We start from the raw sequence: 27,863 nt of genomic DNA on the forward strand, positions 1-27,863 counted from the left end.
AAATCTGAGTCAGTACTGGCTAAGTCTCCTAGCAACTGGATGCAGGGGGCATGGCACTCTTAACACCCCAGGGAGTAAAAAAAGTCTTCCAATTTCAGGTGAAGAGAAAACCCAACTTTTAAAAAGGAGTTTGCTCGGTGATGTAAGAGTGAGGTGTGTGTGTAAAGTGGCCCCTCAACAGTGCTTCTTCAGATAGACACCTTGGACATGACTCCTTGCCCAGAAGGCCCACAATGGGGGGGGTGCCAGCTGGAATGCCAGGCCAAAGGCTTACCAGCCCTTGGAGCTTGGAGGCTGTTTTCCCAACCTATAGGGACAGAGCCTGCCTGAAGGGAAGGAGGATATGGCCATAAAGGCACTGTGCCTGCCTCCACTCTGAGGAGGGCCAGGAAGGCCCTAGGGGCTAATCACCATGGGATGCTACCTCTTATCAGTCAGCCTCAGGGCCCTGTGAGCCCTTTGGGCTTATATGCCAAAGTGTGTAGGGAATGTGTGTGGTTGTGGGGGTGGGGGAAGGGGGCTGTTGCTTTAAGGCAGGGAGGGGGCAGATTTCATCAATTTCCTAGACCCAACTCTGTGGTGACTGGTGTGAGTAAGGAGGAGCCTGGACCTTCCAGAATAGGGCTCCTTCCAGAATAGGGCTTTCTACAGAGGGGTGTCAGGGCACTGTTACAGAGCTCAGGCAAGAGGAGTCATGCGACTATGTGCACAGGTTAGCTTCTGACCTTCAGCCATGAGCTGATGGGCAGGCACCAGGCAAAACTTTCCTGGTGGGGCCTCCCTCCCCGCCCTGGGACATGTGCTTTCACTGGCTGCTCTACATCTCCCAACCAGCTGACACCAACCTGGGGATCTGTGAGCGCTGCAAGGAATGGCTGCCTGGGTCAGGTGGTGAGAGAGGAATCCCTGGGCTCTGAACCTTCCCCTGAGAGCAGTTTTCCCACAAATGCCCACCCCCCCAGCCAGGAACCTCCCTCACCCCAAGGGAGCAACGTTCCCATGTTCAGTGGCTCTCCACTTCATGCCGCACCTTTTCTTACTCCCTCCTTTAATGACACTTGCTTCTCCTACATCTGTTGATGACCTATAAAGAATCTTTCTGGAAAGGCCAGACAAACTCTCAAGTGTGAAATGGGTTCTTTTGGCTAGTTCCCTGATCAGGTTTCCCTGCCTGACCTGCTAGAGTGCCCAAATTTTCACCAAGTAAGGCGTATTCTTTCTTTTAAAACATAGGCTCACCAAGCTTCTTTGTAGTCATTTACATTTTAGTATGAATTCCGTTATCAGATCAATACCTCTAGGGCAGTTAGTTGAGAGTGGACTCACAGGGCAGTCAACTTTTGTTTTAGAGAAGAGGAATGAAGAACCATAATTCAGGACATGAAGCCTGCTGAAGCTGCAATGACTAGCATGAGAACTCTGAGAGGAAGGAGCAGTGCTAGAAAGAACAGCGCATTCCCAGAAAGGGGAAGGAGAGCTGTCCAAAACTGAAAGCATGATTCTCCCCAGGCATACTCACATTTCTGGTCACTCTTCAGGACAATGCAGAGCCCTGTGAGGACTCCAGTGGTGATTTGCTCAGTGAGGATGGCATCTTGATTCCTCAGTCTCACTCTCCATCCCTCATATCATGCCCTGCAGAAACCAGAAGGTAGGGAGCACCTACGGAGACTGTTGAACTGGGAAGAGTTTGATGAAGTGAGAGACTCCCGCAGAAGCATTCTACTGGATACCCTCTATGAAAGCATCATCTTTGCCGTGGGCAAAGGTTTTCCATGGGTGGAAGTGGCCAAGGTGGTCAAGTTCACGGAAGAGCTGCTCAAGGAAACCAAAGGTATGGGCCATCCAGAGCAGGGGTCAGCGAGGCTTGCAGGGGAATGCAGGGCACAGGACCCCCCTGCAGTCCACAGCCTCAGGAACCCTGTGAGGAGCTGGAAGTCCCTTTCTTTCTTTCTCTGACATTTAGCATCCTCCCATGCTCATAAACAAACTTCCTGTCTAGGCTTTCTGGAAATTGAAGCAAACTGAGTGTCCATGCTGCGTCTTTATTTTTATCTCCTTGGCTTAAAATTTCGCACAACTTCAAGCTGTTCACACAGCAGCCAGGATGTTTGTCTCTTGGTCAGTCAGTCATTTATGCTTAAATATTAATTTCCTTATCTGATCAGTACCTCTGAGGCAGCTAGCTGAGAGTAGGCTCCGAATGGAATCAGATTTTATTTTAGTGAAAAGAGGAGGGGCCAAGATTCATAATTTTTGTTTTGTTTTCACTTAACAGAAATCAAACGTGTCACTCTACTGGTTCACTGACCCCTCCCCACCCCCCACTGCATTTCTGAAAGACCACAATTGTTCCAAGTATCAGGTTTTGGTCTACTGAATGTCTTGGAGGAATCCTTTACAGGCAGCAGCTTGCTGGCAGGGATGAGGGGAAAAGCAGTAAAGTGAGTTTGTAGAGGGAGCATCTCTCCCACCTCTGCCCTGTGCTGGACTTCATGAGAAGAGGAAGAATATCTCTCCCTGTGACTCCCTGGCACAAGGGAATGTGATCACACCCATCCTCATCTTGGGCTGTGACATGCAGATTCATTCCTTAAGCAAATATTTGGAGCAGCCCCTCTTTGGCCAACATCATAGTAATACTCAGACAGGAATAATCAATAAGTACCACAACCAGTAGGTAGATGCTTGATGGGAAATGGGGCATTTACATACTCCCTCCCCACAACATTCTTACTGATCACAAAGGGGAAAAGACTACTTCTATGTGAGTGAGCCTGACAGACACCTCCTTCATGAAACGATCCAAGTAGACATCATCAGTAAAGGGACACACTAAGAATCACGTTCTACCTGGTAGAATGCAAAAGAAGAACCCAGCATCCTTCTGTGATGGTTCTAGCAAAGACTCAGAACCTGATCTAATCACGAGAAAGCATTAACTTAGCGTCACTGAACAAAGTGCCTCTCCTGTGAGCTTCAAAAACATTAAGGTCCTGAGAGCCAAGGTAAGACAGAGGAGCTGGTTTAAACTGAAAGCCACCTAGGAGATGTGGCCACTAAACGTGACATGTGGCCTCAGTTTGGGTCCTTTTGCTATGAAGGGATATAAGGGAATACTGGAAAAACTTGGATGAGGTCTGGAGGTTAAACAGTAGTGGTGTGTCAAGGGAGATCTCCCGAACCATGGCTGTGGTTATGAATGCCCTATGTTAGGTAATTTACATGAAAACATTCTGAGATGATGGGGCATTTTGTGGGCCACTGATTGTTTAAGTACTTGGAAAAAATTTCTTTGTACTATTTTTTTCCAGTTTTACTGAGATACAATTGACATATAATATTGTATGAGTTTAAGGTGTATCACATACTGATTTGATATATGTATATACTGCAAAGTGATTACCAAAGTAAGTTTAGTAAATATCCATCACCTCACATAGTTACAATTTTTTTGTGTGATGTAAATTTTTAAGATCCACTCTCTTACCAGCTTTTAAATATACAACATGATATCGTTAACGGTAATCACCATGCTGTGCATTAATCCCCTGGGACTTATTTCTCTTATGACCAGAAGTTTGTACTGACCACCTTAATCCATTGTGCACCCCCCCCCCCCACCTCTGGGAACCACCACCTGTCTGTCTCATTTCCATGAGTTTAGTTTTCTTTTTTTAATTCCACATGTGAGATCATATAATGTCTGTCTTTATGCCTTTAAGGTTTATCCATGCTGTTGCAAAACGTAGGGTTTCCTTCGTTTTTATGGCCAAAAAATATCATATTTTCTTTATCCATTCACCTGTTGATGGACCATAGGTTGTGTACATGGCTTGGCTTGGCTACTGTGAATAATGCTGGAGTGAACATGTAGGTACAGGTACCTCTTCAAGAGAGCAGTTTCGTTTCCTTTGCATATATACCCAGAAGTGGAATTGCTGGATCGTATGTCGTAGTTCTATTTTTAATTTTTTGAAGAATCTCCATACTATTTCCACAGTGGCTACACCAGTTTACATTCCCACTAAACAGTGCATGAGGGGTCCCTCTTCTCCACATTCTCTCCAACACTTGTTATTTATTATCTTTTTCATACTAGCTATTCTAACAGGTGTGAGGTGATATCTCATTGCGGTTTTGATTTTCATTTCCCTAATGATTAGTGATACTCAGCCTGTTTTCATGGATCTGTTGGGCATTTGAATATCTTCTCTGAGAAAATGTCTATTTAGATCCATTGCCCATTTTTATTAGATTATTGGGAGTCTTGCTATTGAATTGTTTGAGTTCCTTATATTAACACCTTATCAGAAATGTGTTTTGCAAATATGTTCTCATATTTCATAGTATGCCTTTTAATTTTCTACAAAATTTCTTTTTCTGGGCAGAAGCCTTTTACTTTGATGTAGCTCTACTTGTTTGTTTTTGCTTTTGTTGCTTGTGCTTTAGGTATTATTCCAAAAAATCATGGTCAAGACCTATGTCAAAGAGGTTTCCCCCTGTTTTCTTGTAGGAGTTTTATGGTTTCAGTTGTGCTGTTTTTTAGTAGACTATTTCTTAGAGCAAAATGGAACAGAAGGTACAGAGATTTCCCACAGAAACCGTGTCTCCCCCACCCCCGCCCATACAACACACACAGCCTCCCTCACTATCAACATCCCTCCAAGAGTGGTACATTTGTTACAACTCATGAATCTACATTGGCACATCATTATCACCCAAAGTTCCTAGTTTACATTAGGATTCATTCTTGGTTTTGTGCATTCTATGGGTTTTTTTTTAATTTTTTTAAATGTCTGTTTATTTTTGAGACAGAGAGAGACAGAGCATGAAAGGGGGAGGGTCAGAGAGAGGGAGACACAGAATCTGAAAAAGGCTCCAGGCTCTGAGCTGTCAGCACAGAGCCCGACTCGGGGCTTGAACTTAAGGACCGCGAGATCGTGACCTGAGCTGAAGTCGGAAGCTTAACCGACTGAGCCACCCAGGCGCCCCAACCAGTTCTTCTTTTATGGGCCATATCTTTGTGTTGTATCTAAAAAGTAGTCACCAAACCCAAGGTCATCTAGGTTTTTTTATGTTATCGTCTAGAAGTTTAATAGTATTGCATTTTAGATTTAGATCTGTGATCCATTTTGAGTTAATTATTGTGAAGAGTATGAGGTCTGTATCTAGATTCCATTTGTTGGCATGTGGATGCCCCGTTGTTCCAGCACATTTGTTGAAAAGATTATCTTGGCTCCATTGTGTTGTCTTTGCTCCCCTGTCAAAGATCAGTTGCCTATATTTGTGTGGGTCTATTTTTGGACTCTCTTCTGCCTGCCCCATTGATCTCTTTGTTTTTTCTTTTTCTTTTTTTTTTTTTTTTTTCAATGTTTATTTATTTTTGGGACAGAGAGAGACAGAGCATGAACGGGGGAGGGGCAGAGAGAGAGGGAGACACAGAATCGGAAACAGGCTCCAGGCTCTGAGCCATCAGCCCAGAGCCCGACGCGGGGCTCGAACTCACGGACCGCGAGATCGTGACCTGGCTGAAGTCGAACGCTTAACCGACTGCGCCACCCAGGCGCCCCTCTTTGTTTTTTCTTTTGCCAATACCACACAGCCCTGATGATGAACTCTTTTTGAAACTTTTCTGTGATTCTTTATTTTGAAATTTTTTAAGCATAATATTTTCTTTAACATGTGGCACATTTGAAATTCTCTGGATTTCTGACCAAGGTCTCCAACAGCTGCCAAGCAAATAGGACACATGATGCTTTGTCCCTTGTGCATCAGGTCCCCATCCCTTATGTGCCCAGAGCTCATCCACCAGTCAGTCAACAGTGCCTCAATGTCCTTCCCTAAGCTCACCATTTTTCACCAGCTCCTTGTCTGCCACCCTTTCTAACCCACCTCCGTCTCTTGACCAGCCCACTGCTTTCAAATCTTATACCTCTGCAGCCTTTCACTGAACTGCCCAGTGATTTTTTTTTTCAGGCACAAATAAAATCCCATCACTCCTCTGCTTCAAGCCATTTAGTGGCTGCCACTGAATCGCACATCTTATGTGCATGTGGATCAGCCTCTTTTTATTTTTTATGCTGCCCATGTGCCCTTTTACTTCTCTCCTCCAAACCAGTGATCCCTGTCTGAAGGCTTGAACCAGACATGGCATTGCTCCTGGGCTGGCTTCAGAGATTCTTGGGAAACTTCATCTCCCACCAGCCACCCCCTAACCCCCACCCCTGGGGCCTTCCTGGAATCCCTCTGGGTCCCACTCCCTGCTGCTCACAGCAATACACAGGTACCAGAGTTCATCCCCTTCGGCTGAGCTCTGCAGTGGCTTGTGGCCAGAACAAACACTGACGAGCGGGAAGAAGAATGTCTGCCCCAAGCAGGTGGGAACTCGGGCTCTTTCAAGTTTCCATCAGAGCCTTCCACAGGCTGAGCCCGTGAAAAACAGTCAATGACGATGCAGACCCATCTTCACACTGAGGAGATTAGAACACCCTGGAGCTTTCATCATATCTGGTTAGTGCATGCAGCCAATGCAGCCTATATATGTCTTGTGGACTCCTAAAACCTTGCAGTTGGAAGGACACTCAATTCCCTCTACTGTAGGGAGACCCTCAACCAGCCAGCAAGGTTCTTCCAGCCTCTGCAGACACCCTGCAAGCAACAGGGTGCTCCCTCTTTCCAAGGCCACTCATGCCTTTGTAAAACCATACCAATTATTTGAAGGTCTTATTTATATCTAGCTACATCTGCCTTCTGCACCTTTTACTAGAATGTTCAAAGTGTGTCGCCTGGACCCAGAATGCAAGTCCTGCAGATATTTAATCTGCTTTATCTAATGTGACTATCAACTCCCAGTTGCTTTTATCACTTTTTTTTTTTTTACTTCTTGTAATATTTATTTTATTTTTGAGAGAGACAGAGCACAAGTGAGGAAGGGACGGGGGTGGGGGTGGGCGGGGGACACAGGATCTGAAGCAGACTCTAGGCTCTAAGCTATCAGCACAGAGCCCGATGTGGGGCTTGAACTCATGAACCAGGAGATCATGACCTGGTCCAAAGTCAGTGCTTTACCAACTGAGCCACCCAGGCAGCCCAATTTTATCATTTTAATGTGACATCATTTCCACAGGCCCTTTCCTCCTACCTTCCCATCACTGCTCTCTTTCTTGCTGTCCTTCTCTGGGGATACTTGTGATTGTCAATATTGTTCTTAAAATGTCATCCAAATACAAATACAAAACAACCTCGGGGCGCCTGGGTGGCTCAGTCAGTTGGGCGGCCGACTTCGGCTCAGGTCATGATCTCGCGGTCCGTGAGTTCGAGCCCTGCGTCGCTCTCTGTGCTGACAGCTCAGAGCCTGGAGCTTGTTTCAGATTCTGTGTCTCCCTCTCTCTGACCCTCCCCCGTTCGTGCTCTGTCTCTCTCTGTCTCAAAAATAAATAAATGTTAAAAAAATTAAAAAAAAAAAAAAAAACAACCTGAAAATCGGTCAGTGAAGTGGTCGGGGATTTTATTATCTCCTCTGTCCTGGTGATGATGCTCCTGTTTATATAGTATATAGGTGCACTTACTTTATCAACATCAAAGTCACACTGATTTATATTGGGCAGGCAGTTCCACGCGTGAATGATTTTTCCCATCCTGCCCTTGTGCAATGGCAGTTTTGAGTGAACTTGCAGGACTTTACAATTATTTCCATGGATTCCATCTTGTCATTGTTGGCCCATCTTTCTTTCTTCCTAACAACTTTTAAATCTTGGTCTTGGGCTCTCCACCTTACAAGTTCTTTCTCTTACCTTTAAATCATCTCAAAATTTAAGAAACATGGTTGGTACAAACACTGAGTGGGAACAAGCACTTAAGTGGGCCCCTCATGCCTGAAATTTGACTCACTGAAGATAGAATCCATCAGGAGGTTCAGCACTCAAAGCAAACATTCCAGTCTTCGTTCAGTCCCTTACTGGATGTGTGGTCCTCGTCAAGTCGCATCGCCTTTGAGCTTCTGGCTACATATCTAGAAAGTGGAAAAAGCGAGAGCACCCACTTGCTAGGGTTGTTTTAAGGATTAAACGAGGTTACATACATAAAGCCCATAGCATGGCATTTGGTGCCGCGTAAGTACTCAGTGAGAGTCAGCTATTGTTCTTAGGAGGGGACCACAGGGACAAAGACCCAAGGCTTGAGAGAACAGGATGTGATTCAGAGATGGCATGATCAGATGTGGCTGCATGTACTTTATGCAGCATCCACGATGGATCAGCCTTCAGATGTACAAAAGCAGCATCAGCTCCTGTCGAGGGCAGCAGAGAAACCCAGCTGCCAGCACTGCCTGGCAGATCCTGTGACCTGGGGAGTGGGCAGGACAATGGACTGAAAGCAAGAAGGCTGGCACTTCAGCCAGAGGCAGGCCCTGGAGGTAAAGTAAACTGGCAGGCTTGTCCGGGAAGGGGGGGCGCAGGAAAAAAGGCAGACAAGACTGTTCCCAGCTTGGCTCCCAGGTAACTGACTTATTGTGAGAGCTGACTCGAGAGCAACACCAGGCTGGCTGTGGGTTTGCAGGGAGTAGACAACGGTGTGCAGTGGAAGCACCCAGGGGTACAGAGCCACACTAGAACCAGGCCTCCTGAGCTAGGTCCTGTTCACCTTGGGCCCCTCATGGTGCCATTCAGGATGGTGGCTGTTGCACCCGAAGATTGTCAGGTTGGCCCAGATAGCATCTCCATGGCAGCCATGCCCACAATGCTTCCTGGAAATCCAGCCCAGGGACACTAGCAAGAGCATGAACAAGTTCATCAATACCCCCAAAACAGGGGATAGAATTTCATCTGAAGCCTCCTTACTCCCGGGGATTTTCTTCTTCAGTCTGTAGTCAACCCCAGTGTCAGGCTGGACTGGTCCTCAACATTGCTGGGGCCCTGCTTCAAGGCTTGGTTCTGCCATTTCCTCACTGTGTGACTTTGTGAGAGTCCCTTAACCTCTCTGTGCTTCAGATCACTCATCTGTAAAATGAGGACAAAAATGGCACCAACTTCATGGGATCTTTGTGAGGATTAGATGAGTCTATTTATGTAAATCACTTGGATCGGTGACTGCTACATAGGAAGCCCTGTGAACGTGCAGTGGGTTGACCGCTAATATTATAATACCCATTCCTCGGGGGTTTTAGGCACTCCCATGGGTTCAGCTGTCCTTCCAGAAATGTAGGTCTTACACCTGCAGCAGGAGACAGCCATTCAGTCCTGTTCATTGAGGGTGCCTGGTTTGTTCCTCTTGACTTTGCTCCCAAAACCCCTGCCTTTGCTTACTTAGTCCTGTTCCCATTCTACCCAATTCCTAACCCAATCTTGATCTTCTCTTTCTCTCCTATCTGGTGTTATCTGAGCCACACTACCCAGGTTTGGACCATATTCTCTAAGGAGTTGGCCCACTTTGCTCCTTCAGGTGCCTACCAGCTCTGGGTAAACTCCTCTCCTAACCTTGGATCCAACCCCAGTAGGGGCCAAATGAATAAGTGTCCATCTGAACAAAGAGGCACCTGACATCAGTCCCACTTGCTGGAGGGTGTTTCCAAATCCTTTCTCAACTTAACCTGCCCCTCCCCAGGCCCTGTCCACCCATGCTGTCCATTACCTCTGAGATGCCCCCTACATTGATCTCTGAGATCAGCCCAGGGCCTTCTCACACTCTCACACCCTATCCCATCCCCTCACCCTCCAGGTACCCAGACTTTGCCACCCAGAACCATCCTTAGAACCTCCCACGTCAAGCCCACTCCCAGCCATGGCCACACCTTCCCAATGCCCTCAACACTTTATACCTGGATGTCTGCGGCTACATCTCTCTGGGCACCCACATGCCTGCAGGCACCCTCTTGCTTGTGGTGGCCACCTTGTTCATCCTTCTCAAACGCTGTTTATATCAAGGTGTCTTCCTTCGTACTCTATTCATATCTAAACTCTTCCCCCAAAGAGCTATAGTTAGACAGCAAGGAAGGCTAGACCCTGGGGAGGCTGGATCTCCTGGAGAGGGGTCTATGCCCACTTCACTTTTCTCCCTTTATTAATACCCCCATGCCAAACACAGTATATGGCACACAGTGGGTGCTAAATGAAGAAAATGAATGAATGAATGAATGAATGAATAGATACTTGATGCCCATGGAGATGATATGCCCTGTATGCAGAGAGGAAGTTAGGGTGCTTGACTCATCCAGGGTGACCTCATTGAGTTGCATGTCCAGGTGATATTAGAGGCTGCACAGTGGGGTGATTAGCACCAAACTCTGCAGTCAGAAGATCTGGGTTAAAATCCTACCTCTACCACTTACTAATGTGTTACTATACCTCTCTACACCTTCATTTCCTTGGCTCTAGAATGAGTGGCATAATAGTTCTAACTCATAGAGCAGTTGGGAGGATTAAACGAGACAGGGCCTGCAAAATGTATAGCACAGTAACGTGCACATAGTGAGTGCTCAACAAGTGTTAGCTCCTGTGTGCCCATCACACATGGAAGGGAGGTGAGATGAATAGAAGGTGCTGGAAGTCCAGGACTAGAAGCTGCTACATGCTGCCCCTCGGAGAACTCGCTGTCTGTGCCATTTATTGTCTTCCCCTCACCTTGCAGGCAGGATTGCAGATGCATTCAAATCATGAGCCAACAGAATGGAGGTCCAGAGAACCTCAAACCTGGCCCCTAATGGAGACACCCAGTATCCATGACCTGCCCTTGGGCACATATGTGAGGAAGCGCCACTGCCCAACAGCATAGGGGAGAAGGCATCTGTTCACTGCCCTTGTTAGGGGACCCAGACAGCAAGGGGCAGGAAGAGCTGGTAAGACAGCAAGTCAGTTCCTCATAGGTCATGGGATACAGGATGCAGACAGCAGGGTCCTACTGACCAGCCAACTTATGTGCAAGCTGATTTCCACAGTGGATTGTCACTCTTCTTGGAAGGGAGATTCTCCAGGGATTTGTTTATTTGTTTGTTCTTTGTTAATCTGGGGCTAAGGATGGTTGAGTTCTGTTTGCATACTAGATAACAAAGCTGGTGGACAGTATTTAAGGAGGGTCATGTTTGTACAACAATGATTCAGAGCTTTGACAGGCCAGCTGCCAGCTGGGCTTATTTCCTGGCCCAATCAGTCCTCAGTACCAGGAGGGAAAGAGTGGCCCTTTATTCAAAAGCATAAGCTGATTCTGCCCTGGCAAATGGCTCACCAGGATGTTCTGGTCTCAATTCCAAGCTAGAAGTGAGAGTCCTGTCAACTGCACCTCCTTTGCCAGCCTCCAGGAAGCCCTGGGCAGATCCCATCCTTCTGTCTCTGTAGGGCCTGGGAGGAAGTCACCAGGAACAACACAGAGGAACAGAAGGCTGCCAACTCTGTCCTGGTGGGAAGAAATCGCAGGAAGTGGACAGATTTTGCACACCCTGTTGAGTGTCTGGAGAGAGGCGTTGGGACATATGGGAACCCTGAGGTCTCCCACTTTGCATACAGGAGTGGAAGAGATTTAGGGTGCCCAGAAGGCCCTGCACATCTTATCTCTGACTCACATGTAGCAGCAGGTGAGGGGTTGGAGGGGAACAGCCTCTGTGGCATCTGTCATCAGCAGTGTCTGGCAGGCCCTGGTCTTCTCTCTGATACTTTACCTAGACTTCTGGGCTAGAAGTACCTCTTTCCTTCTGTCCTGGCCCTCATATCTTGAAGCCATGAGGAAGTGGGCCTTGGCCAGTTGGTAGAGGTATGAGGTGGCCAGGGAAGTGGGTCATAGCACTGTATCTGTAGTTCCATCCATGGCCACTCCTGATTCTCCAGAAAATGTCATCTGGGCAGCCATAGCATAGAAGGCAGCCACCCCACCTTCCCCCAGCAGCCTGGGGCTGGCAGGACACATTACTTGCCTAAGCTCATCTATGTGAGTTCTTCCTACCAGAATACTCATGGCCATGCCCAGGGTCTACTCCACCAGCCCCCAAGTACCGCATCCCATGTGGGAGGGCCTCCAGCAATTCAGGACCAGCCCAGAGAGAAAATGCACCTTCACTCTTCTTGGAAGGTAACTTCCTTGGGGCAGCCTGACTTCAATGCCTCTCCCACTAGACTCTAAGGAGGGGCCTTTGGCGGCAACTTCCTTGCTGATAGAGAATGGAAGCTGCCACAGAGGCCACTGGTTGAAATCCTGAGAGAGCATTTTGTGGGGGCAAATGGGCAACTGCCATTTCATAGATACCTCCCTGAGCGTATCAGTCTGTGAGGACCATCATGACAAAATACCACAGATGGGGCACTTGCAACAACAAACATTTTTGTTCTCACATTTCTGGAGGCTGGAAGTCCAAGATCAAGGTGTCAACAGGCTTGGTTTCTTTGAGGCCTCCCTCCTTGGCAGATGGCCATCTTCTCATTGTGTCCTCACATGGCCTTTCCTGTGTGGATGTATGTGTCCTAACCTCTTTTTGTAAAGATCCCAGTCATAATGAATTAGGGCCACCCACATGACCTCATTTAATCTTAATTATTTCTTTGAAGATCCTATTTCCAAGAGCAGTCCCATTAAGAGGCACGGAGTGTTTGGATTTGAACATATGAATTGTGTGGGATGCTGTGCTAATTCAGCCCATAACGCTAAGTAAGGTCAAAGCTCTCCAGGTGAGACTGTGCCAGCTAGTAAGCCAGAAATCAAGACTATGCAATAGAAACCTTCCCCAAACTTCCCTGGAGGAGCATACATCCTGTAGAGGGAGGAACAGTGAGGACTTTATGATCCTGGCATTTTTGCATGTAGCATTTATAATCCTCACCATGATCTTGCATCATACCCATTATTTTAATGATGAATTGAGGCCCAGAGAGGTTAAGTAACTTGCCCTAAGTCACACCCCCAGTAAATGGATTTGAACCCAGGTCTGTCTGACAGCAGAGCACATGCCCTGCCATGTGACCCTTCTATCTTGACTAAAAAGATCTGTACACAGAGCACATGAGGGTCTGAGGAGCATGAAGCCTGGGAAAGCACCCTGCGATGAGAAGAATGAGGCTGCCTGCATGCAGGAAGAGGGAGACACCTGGAAGAACCAGGTGTGGAACACCTGGGGGTGGGGTTCCTAAGTGGGTCACCTGGAGTTACAGCATGTACCTGGGATCCTGACCCTCAACAGGATGGCTCCAATGTGGTGGGTGGCACAGGTCCAGCTGCAAAGAGGAGCCATGCCCTTTGAGTAATGTGTTCTGGCCTGGATGTGCCACCTGTGTGCGGGTGGGTGGTTCTGGTGCCTTAAACCCAACCTCTGGCCCTTTGGAGTGACCTCATGCTCTACCTCTAACTTCCCATGTCCTTCTTCAGTCAGCTGGACATACTGGTCAATCTCAGAGCCCCCAACATTAAAGGGGACACGGTACAGATACAATATAGTCTATTTTTAGTCTAAGTCCCTGAGACAGTGGGATTCCTTGGTCGTTTTCAACTCAGGGATGATGACAACAGGATGATGATGAAGATCAAAAAGTCAGGACTCCTTTCACTAAACTTGAGACAGCTGCAGAGCTTGGCCACGAGGTACCCACAGTGCCCCAGATGTGGCTATGGAGGACCGTCAGCTCCACGGAAATAACCATAACATCTGAGAATCAAAAAGAAACCCAAGATCTCACCTGATCCAAGCCCCTATTACCACCACCACAACAAACACATTATTCAAGAATCCTCTTACCAGCCAAATGCCTCCTAACTCCTCAAGATAGACTGCTCTGCTAATAAAGCTTTTGCTTCTAGAATGTTCTGCTGCTGAGCTGAAACCTGTCTCTTTGAGACTTCCATCTGAAGACTTCTGTTCTGCCTTCTGAACCTTCCTCCCTGAATCAGCCTAATCCACTGCACTCAGTCAGCCATCCTCCAGCAAACATTTCCAGGGCACTGTGCTAGGGGGTGAAGGAGATGAGACATCCGCTCAGCAGTCCCTATGTGCTGAGCTCTTCTCATGAATCATCTCCTTTAAAGTCCACAGCAACTGTAGGTGGATTTAGCAATGATGCAGCTGAGGTTCAGAGAGGTTAGGTAACTTGCAAATTATCACACAGTATAAGGGCAGAACCAGCATTAACCTTGAGACCTTCTGGCCCCAGATCTGTTCTTCCTGCCAAAGCTCTGTAGCATTAAGCGTGCCAACTTCTTAAACAGACTCTTAACTATAGAGAACAAACTAGTGGTTACAAATGGGGAAGTGGGAAGGGGGATGGGTGAAATAGGTGATGGGGATTAAAGAGTGCATTTGTTGTGATGAGCACATGGTGTTGTATGGAAGTGTTGAATCACTATATTGTACTCCCAAAACTAATATAGTACTGTATGTTAACTAATTGGAATTAAAATTAAAACTTAAAAAAATAAAAAATAAAAACACTTCCTTTTCTTTTAAATTTTTTTTTTCAACGTTTATTTATTTTTGGGACAGAGAGAGACAGAGCATGAACGGGGGAGGGGCAGAGAGAGAGGGAGACACAGAATCAGAAACAGGCTCCAGGCTCTGAGCCATCAGCCCAGAGCCCGACGCGGGGCTCGAACTCACGGACCGCGAGATGGTGACCTGGCTGAAGTCGGACGCTTAACCGACTGCGCCACCCAGGCGCCCCAAAACACTTCCTTTTCAGTGAAAACAAAAAAAAGCATTCCAGGGGCGCCTGGGTGGCTCAGTTGGTTAAGCATCTGACTTCAACTCATGTCATGATCTCACAGTCTGTGGGTTCGAGCCCCAGGTCAGGCTCTGTGCTGACAGCTCAGAGCCTGGAACCTGCTTCACATTCTGTGTCTCCCCCTCTTTTTCCCTCCCCCATTCACACTCTGTCTCTAACTCAAATATAAATAAACATTAAAAAATGTTTTAAAGTAAAAAAAAATCATGCAAACTTCTTGAGGAATGGAAGTGAGGAACAGTGAGGGGTGCATTTACTAAACAGACAAGGTCAGGGGACCATTTTAAGCAATGAGAAGAGCTTCGGCCAAAGTTCATGACAATCTAAAATACATGGCCCTGTGTTTGCCCTTTTTGAGTCCCAGAACTTTGAATAGCAAGGAAATCTTTAAAAGATCAACATAATCTTTCCAGTCCTGCTGTTGAAGTAGATTTTTTTCTTTAAGGTGACTCTTGGTTTATCTTAAAAACAAAAACAAAATACCATGGTCAGGAAAATAGTAGGGAGACTCCTCAAAAAATTAGACATAGAACTGCCACATGACTTAGTAATTCCACTTCTTTGTATAAAGAACTGAAAACAGGGACTTGAACAGCTACCTGCACACCTGTGCTCACAGAAGCATTGTTCACAATAACCGAAAGGCAGAAGCAACCCATCTGTATGGGCTACTTGTCCATCAACAGATGAATGGACAAACAAAATGTGATCTATGCATAAAATGAAATATTTCTCAGCCTGGTGAAGGAAGGAAATTCTGACACGGATGAACCTTGAGGACATTACCCTAAATGAAATAAGCCAGCCACAAAAGACCAAGTGCCTTATGATTCCACTTATGTGTGGGTATCTAGAGCAGTCAGGTTCATAGAGGCAGAGAGGGGTCTCAGTTTCCCATCTCTAATATGAAAGGACTAGACTAGCTCAATAGTTGCTCAAATATGCTCCTTGGTCCGAAAGACCATTTACCTCAAATAAATTTGAGAAATATTGCAGATGCTCAACCCCTTTGGGCCATTTGCTGAGCCCACTAGCATATTAAGGGCCTTGTTTCATATCTTTTGATCCAACATATCTTCAAGGTCTCTGGCTTTGAAGTACTGGTTTCTATGTAATACCTATTGCAAAACATCCTTTGGAAAACTGTGTCCAAAAGGATTGGGGGCCTCTTCCAGTGTCCATCTCTAAGGGTCTACAAAGACAGCCCAAAGCTGCTTAGGACTAGATGGCTGTGCCAGGCAGCAGCTTGAATTTTGGCTTCCCCACTCCACCAGCTGTGTGTCCTTAATCAAATCCCTTGAGTCCTTGAGCCTCAGTTTCTCTCATGAGTAAAGTGCCTGTACCCCTGCCTCACAGAGCTAGGAGGGATTGGGTGGAACGAGATGACCCAGGGCATGCGGCACCCAGCGGGAGCTCCCTCAACAAGAGTCCTCCGCTGCCTCAAGGAAAGCAAGTGAGCTGTCACTGTTATTGGCACCTTGGTGTAAATGAGTTTGGCAGAACCTTACCATGAGCAGAAAGATGGGCAGGGGGCAGCTTTCAGGATGCAGGATGGGGGCGGAGATGAAGGTTCTGTGCTTTCATCTGCTTTCCACCATCCCAGGTCAGCCCTGGTAGGTGCACAGAAAGGTAAGCAAGCCAGGCTGCAGCCTGACTTGTTCCTCCCCTTTGAGCCAAGGCGGGGGCAACCAAACTGGTTTGTCAGGGGGCACTGGTGGCACCTGGATCCTCCCCCTCACACCCACCCAGAAGGAACAATGCCTCTTCACCGTTCCCAACCCTTCCAGGACATGGCACATCTCCCCTGCTGTCATCCAGCCCCAGACCCCGAACATGAGGGGCAGCGGGAGGCGGGCGCCCAGAGTGCTTGGTCCAAGCCCAGTGCCTTTTTACCCTGATTCTGGAGCATCTGGTATTGTCATCCCACCCCCTGCTCTTCCCCTCCTCATTGCTCTCCTCCTCTCCCATGCCTGCGTCCCCGTGCAGGTGCTGGCCTCCAGGGGCTTGGGGACTGTCTTCAGGAAGTTCCCAGCAGCCAATGCAAATGAAAGCCACTCCCTGTTATTGAAGAGCAACTTGCACGTACAGATCTGTCCCCCGGCAGCCAGAGGCTTCTCTCTGAGACTTAATCCTTGGCTTTCTGAGTCATCGGAACTTCTCAACCTGCGGCAAATAGAGAATGGTCTGAGGGCCAAGAAAGTGTGTCTCATGAGCCAGCTTAGGATGATCTTTGCTGAAAACCAGAGCTGGCCAAGGAGTCTTGGGGCTGGAAGTTAGAAATCAGCCCAGGGACTCTTTCCCCAGTGACCCTGGATGAGGTCCACTCTTGCATTTTATGACCTTGAGGCTAAGGCCATAGCTCATACCCATAATTGGGCACCTGCCAGGATGACAGGCAGCTGGGAGCACTTGCCAACATTTGCTGAGGTCACTCAGCACAACTGGGCCCTCAGACTTCTTGATTCAAACCTGGCCTCTATGCATGGCTGCCCAGGGGCTGAATAGAGAAAACCATGGCCTTGACAAATGAGGCAGTTGTGGCCACCCACATCTGGAGGATGCAGGTGATCCCAGCCCCGTCCACTCACAAGCCAGGCTGGAGGAGGGACGGCATTTTCCAGTATGTTTGTTCGGCTCTGCAGAGCCCAGAGAAGAGGCAACGATTCACCTCACAAATTTCACACAGTCGCCTCCACACCAACCTGGAGTCCAGCTTTGATTATCAGAAACCAACCCTGGTCCCCCAGTCTCTGAGATTCCTTTACTGATTATTTTTGCCATCACACACCACCACCATCCCTTTTAAATGCCCATCTGAGCTCTCCCTTCTCGGCTTAAGACCTCTGAGTGGCTCTGCCCCTCTTGGCCACGGTTCTTAATTTTCCTTTCAGAAATCTGATTATTCTTTCTATGCACACACCCCACCCCCAGGGGGAAAAAAAGTGCATGTGAAATTCTGGATACAATTTCAGAAGATGCCAGTTGCTCCTGAAGCCCAACATTGGGGTCCATGAATCCTCTTTAAAGAGCCTGGTTTCTGTTTTGAAGTCCAGCTCTTCCATGTGACATATATGAGTTTGCCCTTTGCAAACTGATGATGCCAAGCCCTTCTGTCCCCCTGGGGGAGTCCCCCAGACTCCAGCTTTTCTTCCCAGAAACTCTGAACCATGTGGATCAAGCACATGCCCACACTGTACCCTATTTGCTTCCAGCCTTTATTCTGCAGGCTCTCCACCTGGAGGGCCCTTCCCTACCATCTTCTGCCAAACTCCCCATTCTTCCTTTGGGCTCCAATGTCCTCTCTGTGGGAAACCTTCCCTGGCTCCTTGTCCCCCCACATCCTGCGTCAGGATGCCTTCCCCATGAGAGCACCTACTCCATCTCCTTGTACTTTCACTTCTTCCTCTCTGCACCTCGGTGCCCAGTTTTATCCTAAACATGGGTACTTGCTTGCATGCTGCTTTTAGAGGAATCTTCAACTCTTGTTATATCTTTATGTAATGTATTTGAGCACCTTAAAAACAACAACAACAGAGACTTGTACGTTCTGTGTCATTTTTAACCAACCCTCTCCAAAAGCGAAAGAGAAAAGAACAAAATGCCCACGGGATCCCAGCAGCACAAAGCTCACATCTGTGCAGGAAGGGACCTGACAACCATGTGACAGGTGAGAGGGTCCTGAGACAGGTGTCTTGTGTAAAGGTCACTCAGCAGAACAGAGCATCTGGGGGCTTTGGTTTCATCCTTTTGCCAGTTGGGCATTTCATAACTCCATAGCCCCCGTGTGTCAACATCTGAGTTCTTTCGGCTCAATCTGGCTCATAACTGAGGAGCAACAATTCCCAAGCCAATCCCACCCTGGAATCAGCACTTCCTTCTTTTGAGATGTGGGGTGCTCTGTATTTTTAGAAAGATCCAGGTGTTTGTGGAACACAGGGCTTCTGCTGGCCCTGGGCCCCTCCCCACTATTCAGTAATGAAAGGGTCTTCAGGATCAGCCACCTAGCCAGATATTTCCCAGTGCAAGAGAGAAGTCAAGGAATGCCTAGGTCGCTGTCCTGGTGGCTGCAGAGTATCTGTGACACAAGTGAGAAGCAAAGCAGAAAATGGGGAGAATGCATTTCACACCCTACCATGCAAAAGCAGCATCTCTTTTCTTGCCATTATTGCCTCCCCTAGAAGCTGTTTTATTTGTTTCCTGAATGTGTGTGTGTGTGTGTGTGTGTGTGTGTGTGTGTGTGAAATACCCCCTCCTTGCTTTCCTGAGGTATACCTGACAAATAAAAACATTGAAAAATAGGGGCACCTGAGTGGCTCAGTCAGCTGAGCATCCAACTCTTGATTTCAGCTCAGGTCATGATCTCATGTTTCATGGGCTCAAGCCCCACATCAGGATCTGCTCCATGCTCGGTGTGGAGCCTGCTTGGGATTCTGTCTCTCCCTCTGCCTCTCCACTCCTTCCTCTCTCTCTCTCTCCCCCTCTCTGTCAAAATAAATAAACATTTTTTTAATATTGAAAAATATTTAATGTGTACAAACATAATGTTTTGATATACATTGTGAAATTACTACAATCAGGCTAATTAACATAATCATCACCTGACATAGTTACCACTTTTATTTGTAGTGAGAACATTTAAGATCTACTCTCTTAGCTAATTTCAAATATGCAAAACAGTATTGCTAGCTCTAAGCACTATCTAAGTAGATCCCCAAAACTTATTCATCCTGCATAACTGGAACTCTATATACCTTGATCAACATCTCCCCATTTCTCCCTCCCCCCAGCCCTTGGCAACCATCATTCTACTCTATGCTTCTATGAGTTCCACTTTTTTTAGATTTCACATATAAGTGGGATGATGCAGTATTTGTCTCTCTGTGTCTTGCTTATTTCAATTAGCACAACATCCTCCAGGCCCATCCATGTCATTGCAAATGACAGGATTTACTTCTTTTTTCAATTTATTTAAATTCTAGTTAGTTAACATATAGTGCAATATTGATTTCAGGAGTAGAATTTAGTGATTCATCACTTACGTACAACACCCAGTGCTCATCCCAACAAGTGCCCTCCTTTTTTAAGGCTGAATAATATTCTAGATAAATGATAGATAGATATAGATAGATAGATAGATATTCTCTCTACATATCCTATATAGAGAGAGATTATATAGATCATAGAATAGAATTCTATGTATATTCTATATCTATATATCTCACAATGTCTTTAACTATTCATCCATTAGCACACTTAGGTTGTTTCCATATCTTGGCTGCTGTAAATAATGCTGCCTTGAATATGGGAGAACAGATTCCTCTTAAAGATCTTTAATTCATTTCTTTGGGGTATATATTGAGAAGTGGAATTGCTGGATCATACTGAGGAGGCATTCTAGACATTTTTCCCTAATGACCTACTCTTTAAAGACCTACTATCTAGTTTTAATATCATAAATATTTTGTATATCTGATTTTGTGTTGTATGTATGTCTGCTTTATACACATAAAGCTTACTCTTTGTATGTAATGCAGGGTTAAAGATGACTAAAGAAAATTTTTAAGTTAAATTCAAAATTAAAAAGCTATCAACATCTAATTTAATGTTACAACTGTAACTTCTAAGTAATTTTAATATAATTTATTCACTTATGTAAATTGTAATTGTCAAATTACACATGCAAAGAAGCAATTTATGTAGATGCATAACGATAATAGCAATGCAATCAAATCTTAAAGTGTCATTCAAAACTGCCATTTCTTTGACAAAAAATTTACAAAATTAATTTTTTAAACTGTTTTCAGTAAGCTTAACTTTCAACTTTTCCTTCATACATTAAATATTTGGAGGATGGGCTGGGGGTAGGGTGGTCTGGGAGGTGTCTGTGAGAAGGTGGCATCCTGGGAGTGAAGAATACGTCGTCAGCCAGGAATGGCATCCGAGCCTAAGGCCTGGCACAAGGGAATACAGGGTATGGTGGAAAAATAAGGGAAGGCCAGTGTGCCAGGCAGAAGCAGAAGGAGAAGAGGAAAGGAGGGTTTTATGTAGAGGAAGACCAAGATCTGACTCATGTTGCGAAAGGGTCATTGTTTTAACATCACTCTTAGGCTGAAGACCAAATTCCTCCCATAGGGTCTTAGGAGGTCCTGCACCACTGGGCTGCTGTCCACCACCCAACCTTTTCTAGAACCAGGGAATCTCTCACCAGCTGCCTTCTAGCCTGCCAGCCCCTCACCCCCAGTCTTTTGGTTTCTCAAATGGGCCATGCTTTCTCCAACTGCAGGCACATGATGTTGCCCTTGCCTGATTCATTCTCTCCTACCTCTCTTTGCCCAGTAACTCCTCTGACACTGTTCATCTCAGATTCTTCATCACCCTCTCAGAGAACTGCTCTTTGACTTCCCTAACAAAGTCACTTCTTCTTATTCCGTGTCCGCCCAGACTGCAGAACCCTGAACAGAGTTATACTCTGTGTGTTTTCTCCCTAGCCCTTCACTGCCTCCCTGGAACCTGGAACAGGTCTTAACACATGAAAAGTCCTTAATACTTGTTGGATGTATAAATGAATAACTCTGTCACTGCACTTAATATCAGAATTTGCTCATTTACTCACTAGCTACCCATTGGCTCCAACTGTGCACAAAGCCTTGTGCTGGGGACTGAGCATAAAAAGGGGAATGTCATCTTTTTGTCACCTCTTCTACAAATTGAAATCTCTCTGAGGGCAGGGGTCATGTCAGAGGTGAATGTGCCACCTGTATCATATTCTATTGGTGGTCCCACCACTCTTTTTATGTAAGCATCTGCAGGTCGCTGCCACACTCCACATCGGACCATCAGTCCTGCCACTCAAATCTGCCCGCACCTGCTGACTTGGCATTCTCAGGCCACAACAATCCCATCTGGACCGGACAATGCGATGCACCAACACCACATGACCATCAATGTTATTTAGCTCAAGGCAAGCATGGCCATGTATACAATCTTCCTACAATGCTAGGCAGACTCTGCACTTCCTACAATGCAATACTTCTGAATGCAGCATTCAAGGCCCTCCCATCTGTCTTCTGCCTACCTTTCCACACAACACTTGCCGTTTTCTGCTTCCATTTTTATATGCCAAAAATAACAAACCCAGGCTTGTTCCCCACCCATGCCATACAGCTTCTTGCCCCAATGCTTTCACCCAGACTGTACCCAGAAAATGCCTCCCTCACCATCTTTACTGGCTCAGTCCTCCCACTAAGCCTCTGAGATGTAGCTCATGCATTATCTCCTCCAGGGGAATCCCTATCCTCAACTGAACCTTCCTCTCCACCTGTTTCTGTTTCTCTTTACACACATATCATAACATTTACTTGTTTGTCTTTCCTGTGAGCACTTTAGAAACAAAGAATGTGTCTTATTTGTCACAGTAGTGCCATAGTATTGACTTAGCATAGTTCCTAGTAATTAATAGGCACTCAGTAACAATTGACAAATTAATTTTGAGTGGATGGTTGGGTGGGTGGGTAGGAGGATGAATGGGAGGGTGGATGGGCAGATGGATGGGAAATGGATGGGTGCATGGATGGGTGGATGGATGAATAGATGGATGGATGAATGGATAAATGGGTGGATGGGTGGGTGAATGAGTGGATGGATGGGTGGATGGATGGATGGATGGATGAATGAGTGGATGGATGGGTGGATGAATGGGTGGAAGATGGATGGAAAAGTGGATACATGCATGCAATGCATGGAGGGTGAATGGATGCATGCATGCATTCATGGATAGATGCATGGATGGGTGAATTGATAGGTGGATGAATAAATGGAGAAATGGAAAGAAGGAAAGATATATGTGGCCAGGAGAGACTTTTCTCACAGGGCAGAAACAAACTCTTCTTTCCCTACACTGTTTATTGATCACTACCTTGTAGCATGCTCTGTATCAGACACTTGGACAAGTCATCCCATTTGATCCTCATAAAAATCCTATCAACTAAATATTATTATCCCTCATTTTACATCTGTGGGTATGAAGGCCCAATGTCACAACTAAAACGGGACAGAACTGTCTCAGGCCTCCAAATCCAGTGCCTTCCCTCTACACCATCCTGAATCAGAAGCACTCTCTTGGACCTCTGAGCCTGATGATTTGCCTTGAAAGAAGGGGAAAACACAGCCTACCAACCTCCTGTTCTGCACATTGGAGAGGCCTCTCTTCATCCCTCGCCCAGAAGACTGAAGTCTAAATCCAAGTGACACTCCCAAGCACATTCTAAATGAGGCTAAAAGTGGAGTAGTTCTCCATCTACTAATGTTTTTTCTAAAACAGTGATAACTTACCATCTCAGCACTCTGGGAAGATTTGAGGTAAATATTCCCATACAGAGCCAAGAGTGAGAAGCCAAAATGAACATACAATGTTCATTGTGTGGGTGGGGTGTGGAGGACTTTACAAGCAACTACAAGGGCAAGACTGAGACAGCTCCTCCTAAAGGAGAAAGGAGCCCTCTGGCTAGGAAGGTAAGAGACTTCACTAGGGCCCTATGGGAGCCTCACATAGGAGAGACGAGGAGGGGGATCTACAGACAGGTTGGGCCTCCACTCCAGGAGGAAAGCCAGGTTCCCTGCATGCAATACTTAATCTCTCCCTTCAGTAGATAAAACTGAATCCCCCAAATCATGTGACTTGGTGGTCAGCTGGCCCAAGCTCCTATTCTACAGAGGTAGACACTGAGTCAGGAAGCAAGAGACACTTGACTGAATTTACAGTGCACTTCAGGGATGGCATCTGTGTGAGGACCCAGGTCTCCTTATGCTAAGGCATGTTCTTTCTCTGTTCCTTGTTTCTTGCCCCTCTCTCTGCCCAACGTCTGTTCATCAAGGCATACCCATCATTCAGTCATGACCCTTTACTGAACCTCCCCCTGTGTTAAGACCCAATCACATGCTGGGAAGAGTCCTTCCTCCTTGATCACACTACCCTGAGCTTTTGATAAAGTTGTGAGCAAAAGGAGTGTATGGGAGGGGGTGAGAGAAGATGGTTTGCTCAGGAGCATTGCCCATGGTGTAACCCCAGAGCTGATCTTTGTTTGCATGATAGAAGCAACATTTGCCTAAATCTGTGACACACATCTCCAAGATAACAGTTGTCTGGACATCTTTCTCTCCAGCCATCTCATAGCCTACTCTTATCAGAATCCCTTTTTTTACACCCTCATTTCCTTTCCAAAGGGTTTCAAGTGGAAACAACATAAAGAACAGCTGAAGTAAACCTTCAAAATAAGAGTTAAAGGTCAAAATATTGGTAAGGGGTGAGATAATCATATTAAAAAATGAGATAAAGGTAAGTTACTACTTAAATTTGGCTTTGAACTTCCTAGAAGCCAAGGTAAAAGGAGAAATGTGATATACTCCATAGCCTTTTTTAAAGATTTTTTTAAAATATTAATTCATTTTTGAGAGACAGAGCATGAGCAGAGGAGGGGAAAAGAAAGGGGGGAACAGAGGATCTGAAGCAGGCCCTGTGCAGACAGCAGTAAGCCTGATGAGGGGCTTGAACCCATGAACCATGAGATCATGATCTGAGTTGAAGTCAGACTCTCAACCAACTGAGCCACCCAGGTGCCTCTACTCCATAATTTTTAAGAGCTGTTAAATGGTAATATAGAATAACTAGTAGGACATGGGCTCTGGGGTCATGGTTGTCATGGATGGGTGGGTGGGTAGGGGGATGAATGGGAGGATGGATGGGCAGACAGATGGGAAATGGATGGGTGCATGGATGGGTGGATGGGTGGATGGTGCCTAGATTCAGAACCTATGTTGATCACCTATCGATGCAGCTTTACCTCAGTTCACATTCAATGCTCAGCCCCTCTGTGCCCACAGGCTGCTCCATCACTGAGGCGGTGACAATCCTGGGGAACAAACTCAGAGATTACCAGGGGCAGTTCAATACCACCCACCTGCTGGCCCTCTGTGACTACTTCCACAACACCTTCATCCGCCACTACAAACTCTACCAGTATGTCCTGGGCCAGGACCAGGAAGTCAACCTGACTGTCAACCACCTGGAAGTATGTGCACCGCCCCAGCCCCTCCCGCTGGCCAAGGGCATGGACAAGGACATCTGGCAGCTTGAGCAGCAGATGGCGGAGCTCCGTATGGCTGAGGTGCAGAAACGCACCAATGTACTGCTCCTGAAGGAGGCGCTGCACCTGGAGCAGGAGCACAAGCTACAGAAAACGTTCTCTGAGGTGTCTGAGCAGCCCAGCCGGGTTCTAAAGAGGGAGGTAAGGCTGGACCCATGAAGTGGGAGGATGCTCACCTACCACATACAAATGCGCATTCCTACCAAGAGCACATCAAAGCTGGAGTCAGACTCACAGACAGGACTCCATGGTCTGCACACATGGGACGGGGCAGAAGGGGACAGTCACTGAGCTTTAGCCACAGGCTTTGCATGCATGCTTCACAAAACATCTCTGTGAGGTATAATTCTTGTCCCCATGTTAGTAATGAGACAACTGAAGTTCAGAGAATTTAATCCACTTGCCCAAGGTCACCAAGCTAGCAAGTAGAATTGTTTACATTTGGACTGAGGCCTGGTGGATCCCAACGTCTAATGAAGAGCCCAGGATCTGAACCACCACAGATGGTCTCAGTGCCCTTCATCTACTTGCAGAGCTGGCATCCATTGAGGCCTGGGGGTGGGGGAAGATGACAAAGGAAGGTCCACTGGGGACAGCCCAATGTGGGTGATATGCTGAGGTAGGCAAAGGGGTGGGGCTAGTGGTCCAGGGAGAACCTAGAAGAGTCTGTCATGGATAGAAGAAATCAGGTTGCCCTCTTGACCAGTCTTAAGGCCACAGAGGCTCGAGGAGCCAGAGTCTCAATGACCAGCTCTTTACTAAATGGTGACTATCTTGGCCTCAGGGCAATCAACTTCTTAAGGGCCTGGAAGAGTCCAAATTTACTTTTTAACTAAACATAGGCACTAATATCATCATTGTTGCATTATCTTTGAACACAGAGACAAGTATTGCATATGTGTACACATGAGGGCGTATGTTGGTATATGCTGGGGTGGGGGTGGAGAGTCACAGGGCCTGTGTGTTTCGAAGTCAGCCAAAGAGTGAACAGCCCTGTGAATTATAACATAGGTAAAATCTCCAAAAAGCAATGAACACAATAGAATAAATGATACTCTTCTAAGGTTAAGTCAAATCTCCCAGAGAAATAGCACATTGGGCTGCCAGGTAATCTTAGTGCAGTAAGATGTCCAGCAAAGAAAGACCCAACAGAACCTAGACAACAGGGACTCCTGGGTGGCTCAGGCAGTTGAGTGTCCATCTGACTCTTGATTTCAGCTTGGATCATGATCCCAGGGTCATGGGATCGAGCCCTGCGTATGGCTCTGGCTGAGCATGTAGCCTGCTTAAGATTCTCTCTCTCTGCCACTCTCTCTCTCTCTCCCTCCCTCCCTCTGCCCTTCCCTTGCTTGTGCTTTCTATCAAAAAATATTTTTAAAGAAAAAAAGAACTTAAGCAATAGCCTGTCTCCTCTGGGGGACCTTGCTCTAGAACATGTGGACAAGGTGATGGATGGGAGGTGTTGCCTTCCCTCCCACTCCTGCTGTTCTTCCCTGCCCCTCCCAGGTCCTCTTCCAGCCCCCATTACTTTGCTGCTGGTCCCTGCCTAGTGGAGCTCGTGGACTAGAGTCCCTTCCACTGTGTGCCCCTGGTTGTGTGCCAGAGGTGGGGACACTGAACACCATAGGATAAACACAGTACATCCTCTTGGAGCACAGTCCTCCCCAAGGACTTAGGGGAAGAACACTACTTTTATATAAAACAACCAAGGAGATATTCTGAAGCAAATATAAGATTTTACACTAGGTTTTAGTTAAAATAAGAGATCTCAAAGAAATGTCTTCTAGGCATCAGCTACTCTAAGTATGTCCCCTGACACCCTCAAGACAAGCACAAACTCTCCTCTGCTGTTTGGTTCCTCAAGCAGGAAATTTAGAGACACACAGTTACATGGTCCATGTCTCCAGGATTCCATGGTGCCATAATCCTGATTGAGATGACAGACAGGGTCTCATTTTAACATGGCAGATGGTGATTGAGTTTCCATTCTTTCCATGGCTGGCTGGCTGGAGGACATTCCCACTCTGAGCAACTTGCACTGTCCCTTCTGACAGTGCTGCTACTAGGCTGCTACTAGAACTTTGAGATGTAAAAATGAGATGAGGGCAGGAGGGGAAGGAAGGGGGGTGATATCCAAATGGAAAGTTCATTGACCAGAAGATAGGAGAAGATGGGACTAGCCTATGGGCCCAGAACAATGTTAATAGTCAATGACACAGTCCAACAGGGTTGTTGCCACAGTAGGCCTGATGGGAGAAGGAAAGAAACAGTCACTGGAATCCAAAAAGAGAGCTGTAGGAGAGGGCTGTGGGTTAGGAGGCTGTAGGCAGAGGGTTAGAGTCATGGCCAATCTACAGTGGATCCTGAAGGAGGTGAGAGACTTCATTCTCTTCCCAGGCTCAGATCTCCTGCCAGTACCTCCCATTGGCTGAACTCAACTTAAAGCCATAGGTCAAGGTAGCTGGTTGAGGCAGCCCTTATAAGTTAGCCTCTCAGAGCACAGAGTAGGGGTGAGAAGGGTGACCAAGAGATCTGGTGGGGGAAATGTAAGGTTTAGAACACAGAAAAAGGAGTGGATGTGTTCAGAATTGGATATCTGCAGATAGCCTCAGTCTCCCCAGAGTTCTGATCACCAGCCATGTTCTATTTCTTCCAGGAGTTAGAAAAGCTCATTGATGAGGTCATTCACATTCAGACTGAATGCCTGAAGGAGCTGCTGCAATATGAGATACAGATAACTTTTGATATTTTGGATCTGAAACTTCAGAAGACTTTGAACCTCAATGCTCCTATCCCTTCCCCCCTCTCTATCACTGGCCAGCCAGGCCAAGATGAATCTCTTAAGTTCTACAAAACAAACAAAGGAAAGAAAGCAAAAGCAAAGAAGAAGTAGAGAGCTCCTGGTGTCCACTGACTAAAGACTATGATTGAGGAAAAGCCATTGACAATTATGAAAGTATTATGTGATGTGCTCAGCACCCAGTAGATTAGAGCTTTCTAGTGGTTAAAATAAATAAAATGGCAGTCATCA

General features: G+C 46.5%; 1 protein-coding gene across 1 annotated transcript; it reads left to right on the forward strand.

Annotated features, from left to right (window-relative positions):
* Nucleotides 1-27,863, forward strand: CB1H8orf74 (chromosome B1 C8orf74 homolog). The gene is made up of 4 exons (XM_045462156.1): nt 1-98; nt 1,642-1,834; nt 24,570-24,973; nt 27,489-27,863. Exons 1-4 carry the CDS (start codon nt 51-53, stop codon nt 27,723-27,725), a joined length of 882 nt encoding a protein of 293 aa, XP_045318112.1. The 5' UTR covers nt 1-50; the 3' UTR covers nt 27,726-27,863.

The sequence above is a fragment of the Leopardus geoffroyi genome, chromosome B1, assembly GCF_018350155.1.
Source record: "Leopardus geoffroyi isolate Oge1 chromosome B1, O.geoffroyi_Oge1_pat1.0, whole genome shotgun sequence".
NCBI lineage: Eukaryota > Metazoa > Chordata > Mammalia > Carnivora > Felidae > Leopardus > Leopardus geoffroyi.

What these genes read in the sequence shown, in the direction of transcription:
- CB1H8orf74 (XM_045462156.1), top strand. Translation starts at nt 51, where the DNA reads ATGGCACTCTTAACACCCCAGGGAGTAAAAAAAGTCTTCCAATTTCAG. An exon ending in AAAAAGTCTTCCAATTTCAG is followed by an intron (nt 99 to 1,641) that starts GTGAAGAGAAAA and finishes CATGCCCTGCAG; the next exon opens with AAACCAGAAGGTAGGGAGCA. An exon ending in GCTGCTCAAGGAAACCAAAG is followed by an intron (nt 1,835 to 24,569) that starts GTATGGGCCATC and finishes CTGTGCCCACAG; the next exon opens with GCTGCTCCATCACTGAGGCG.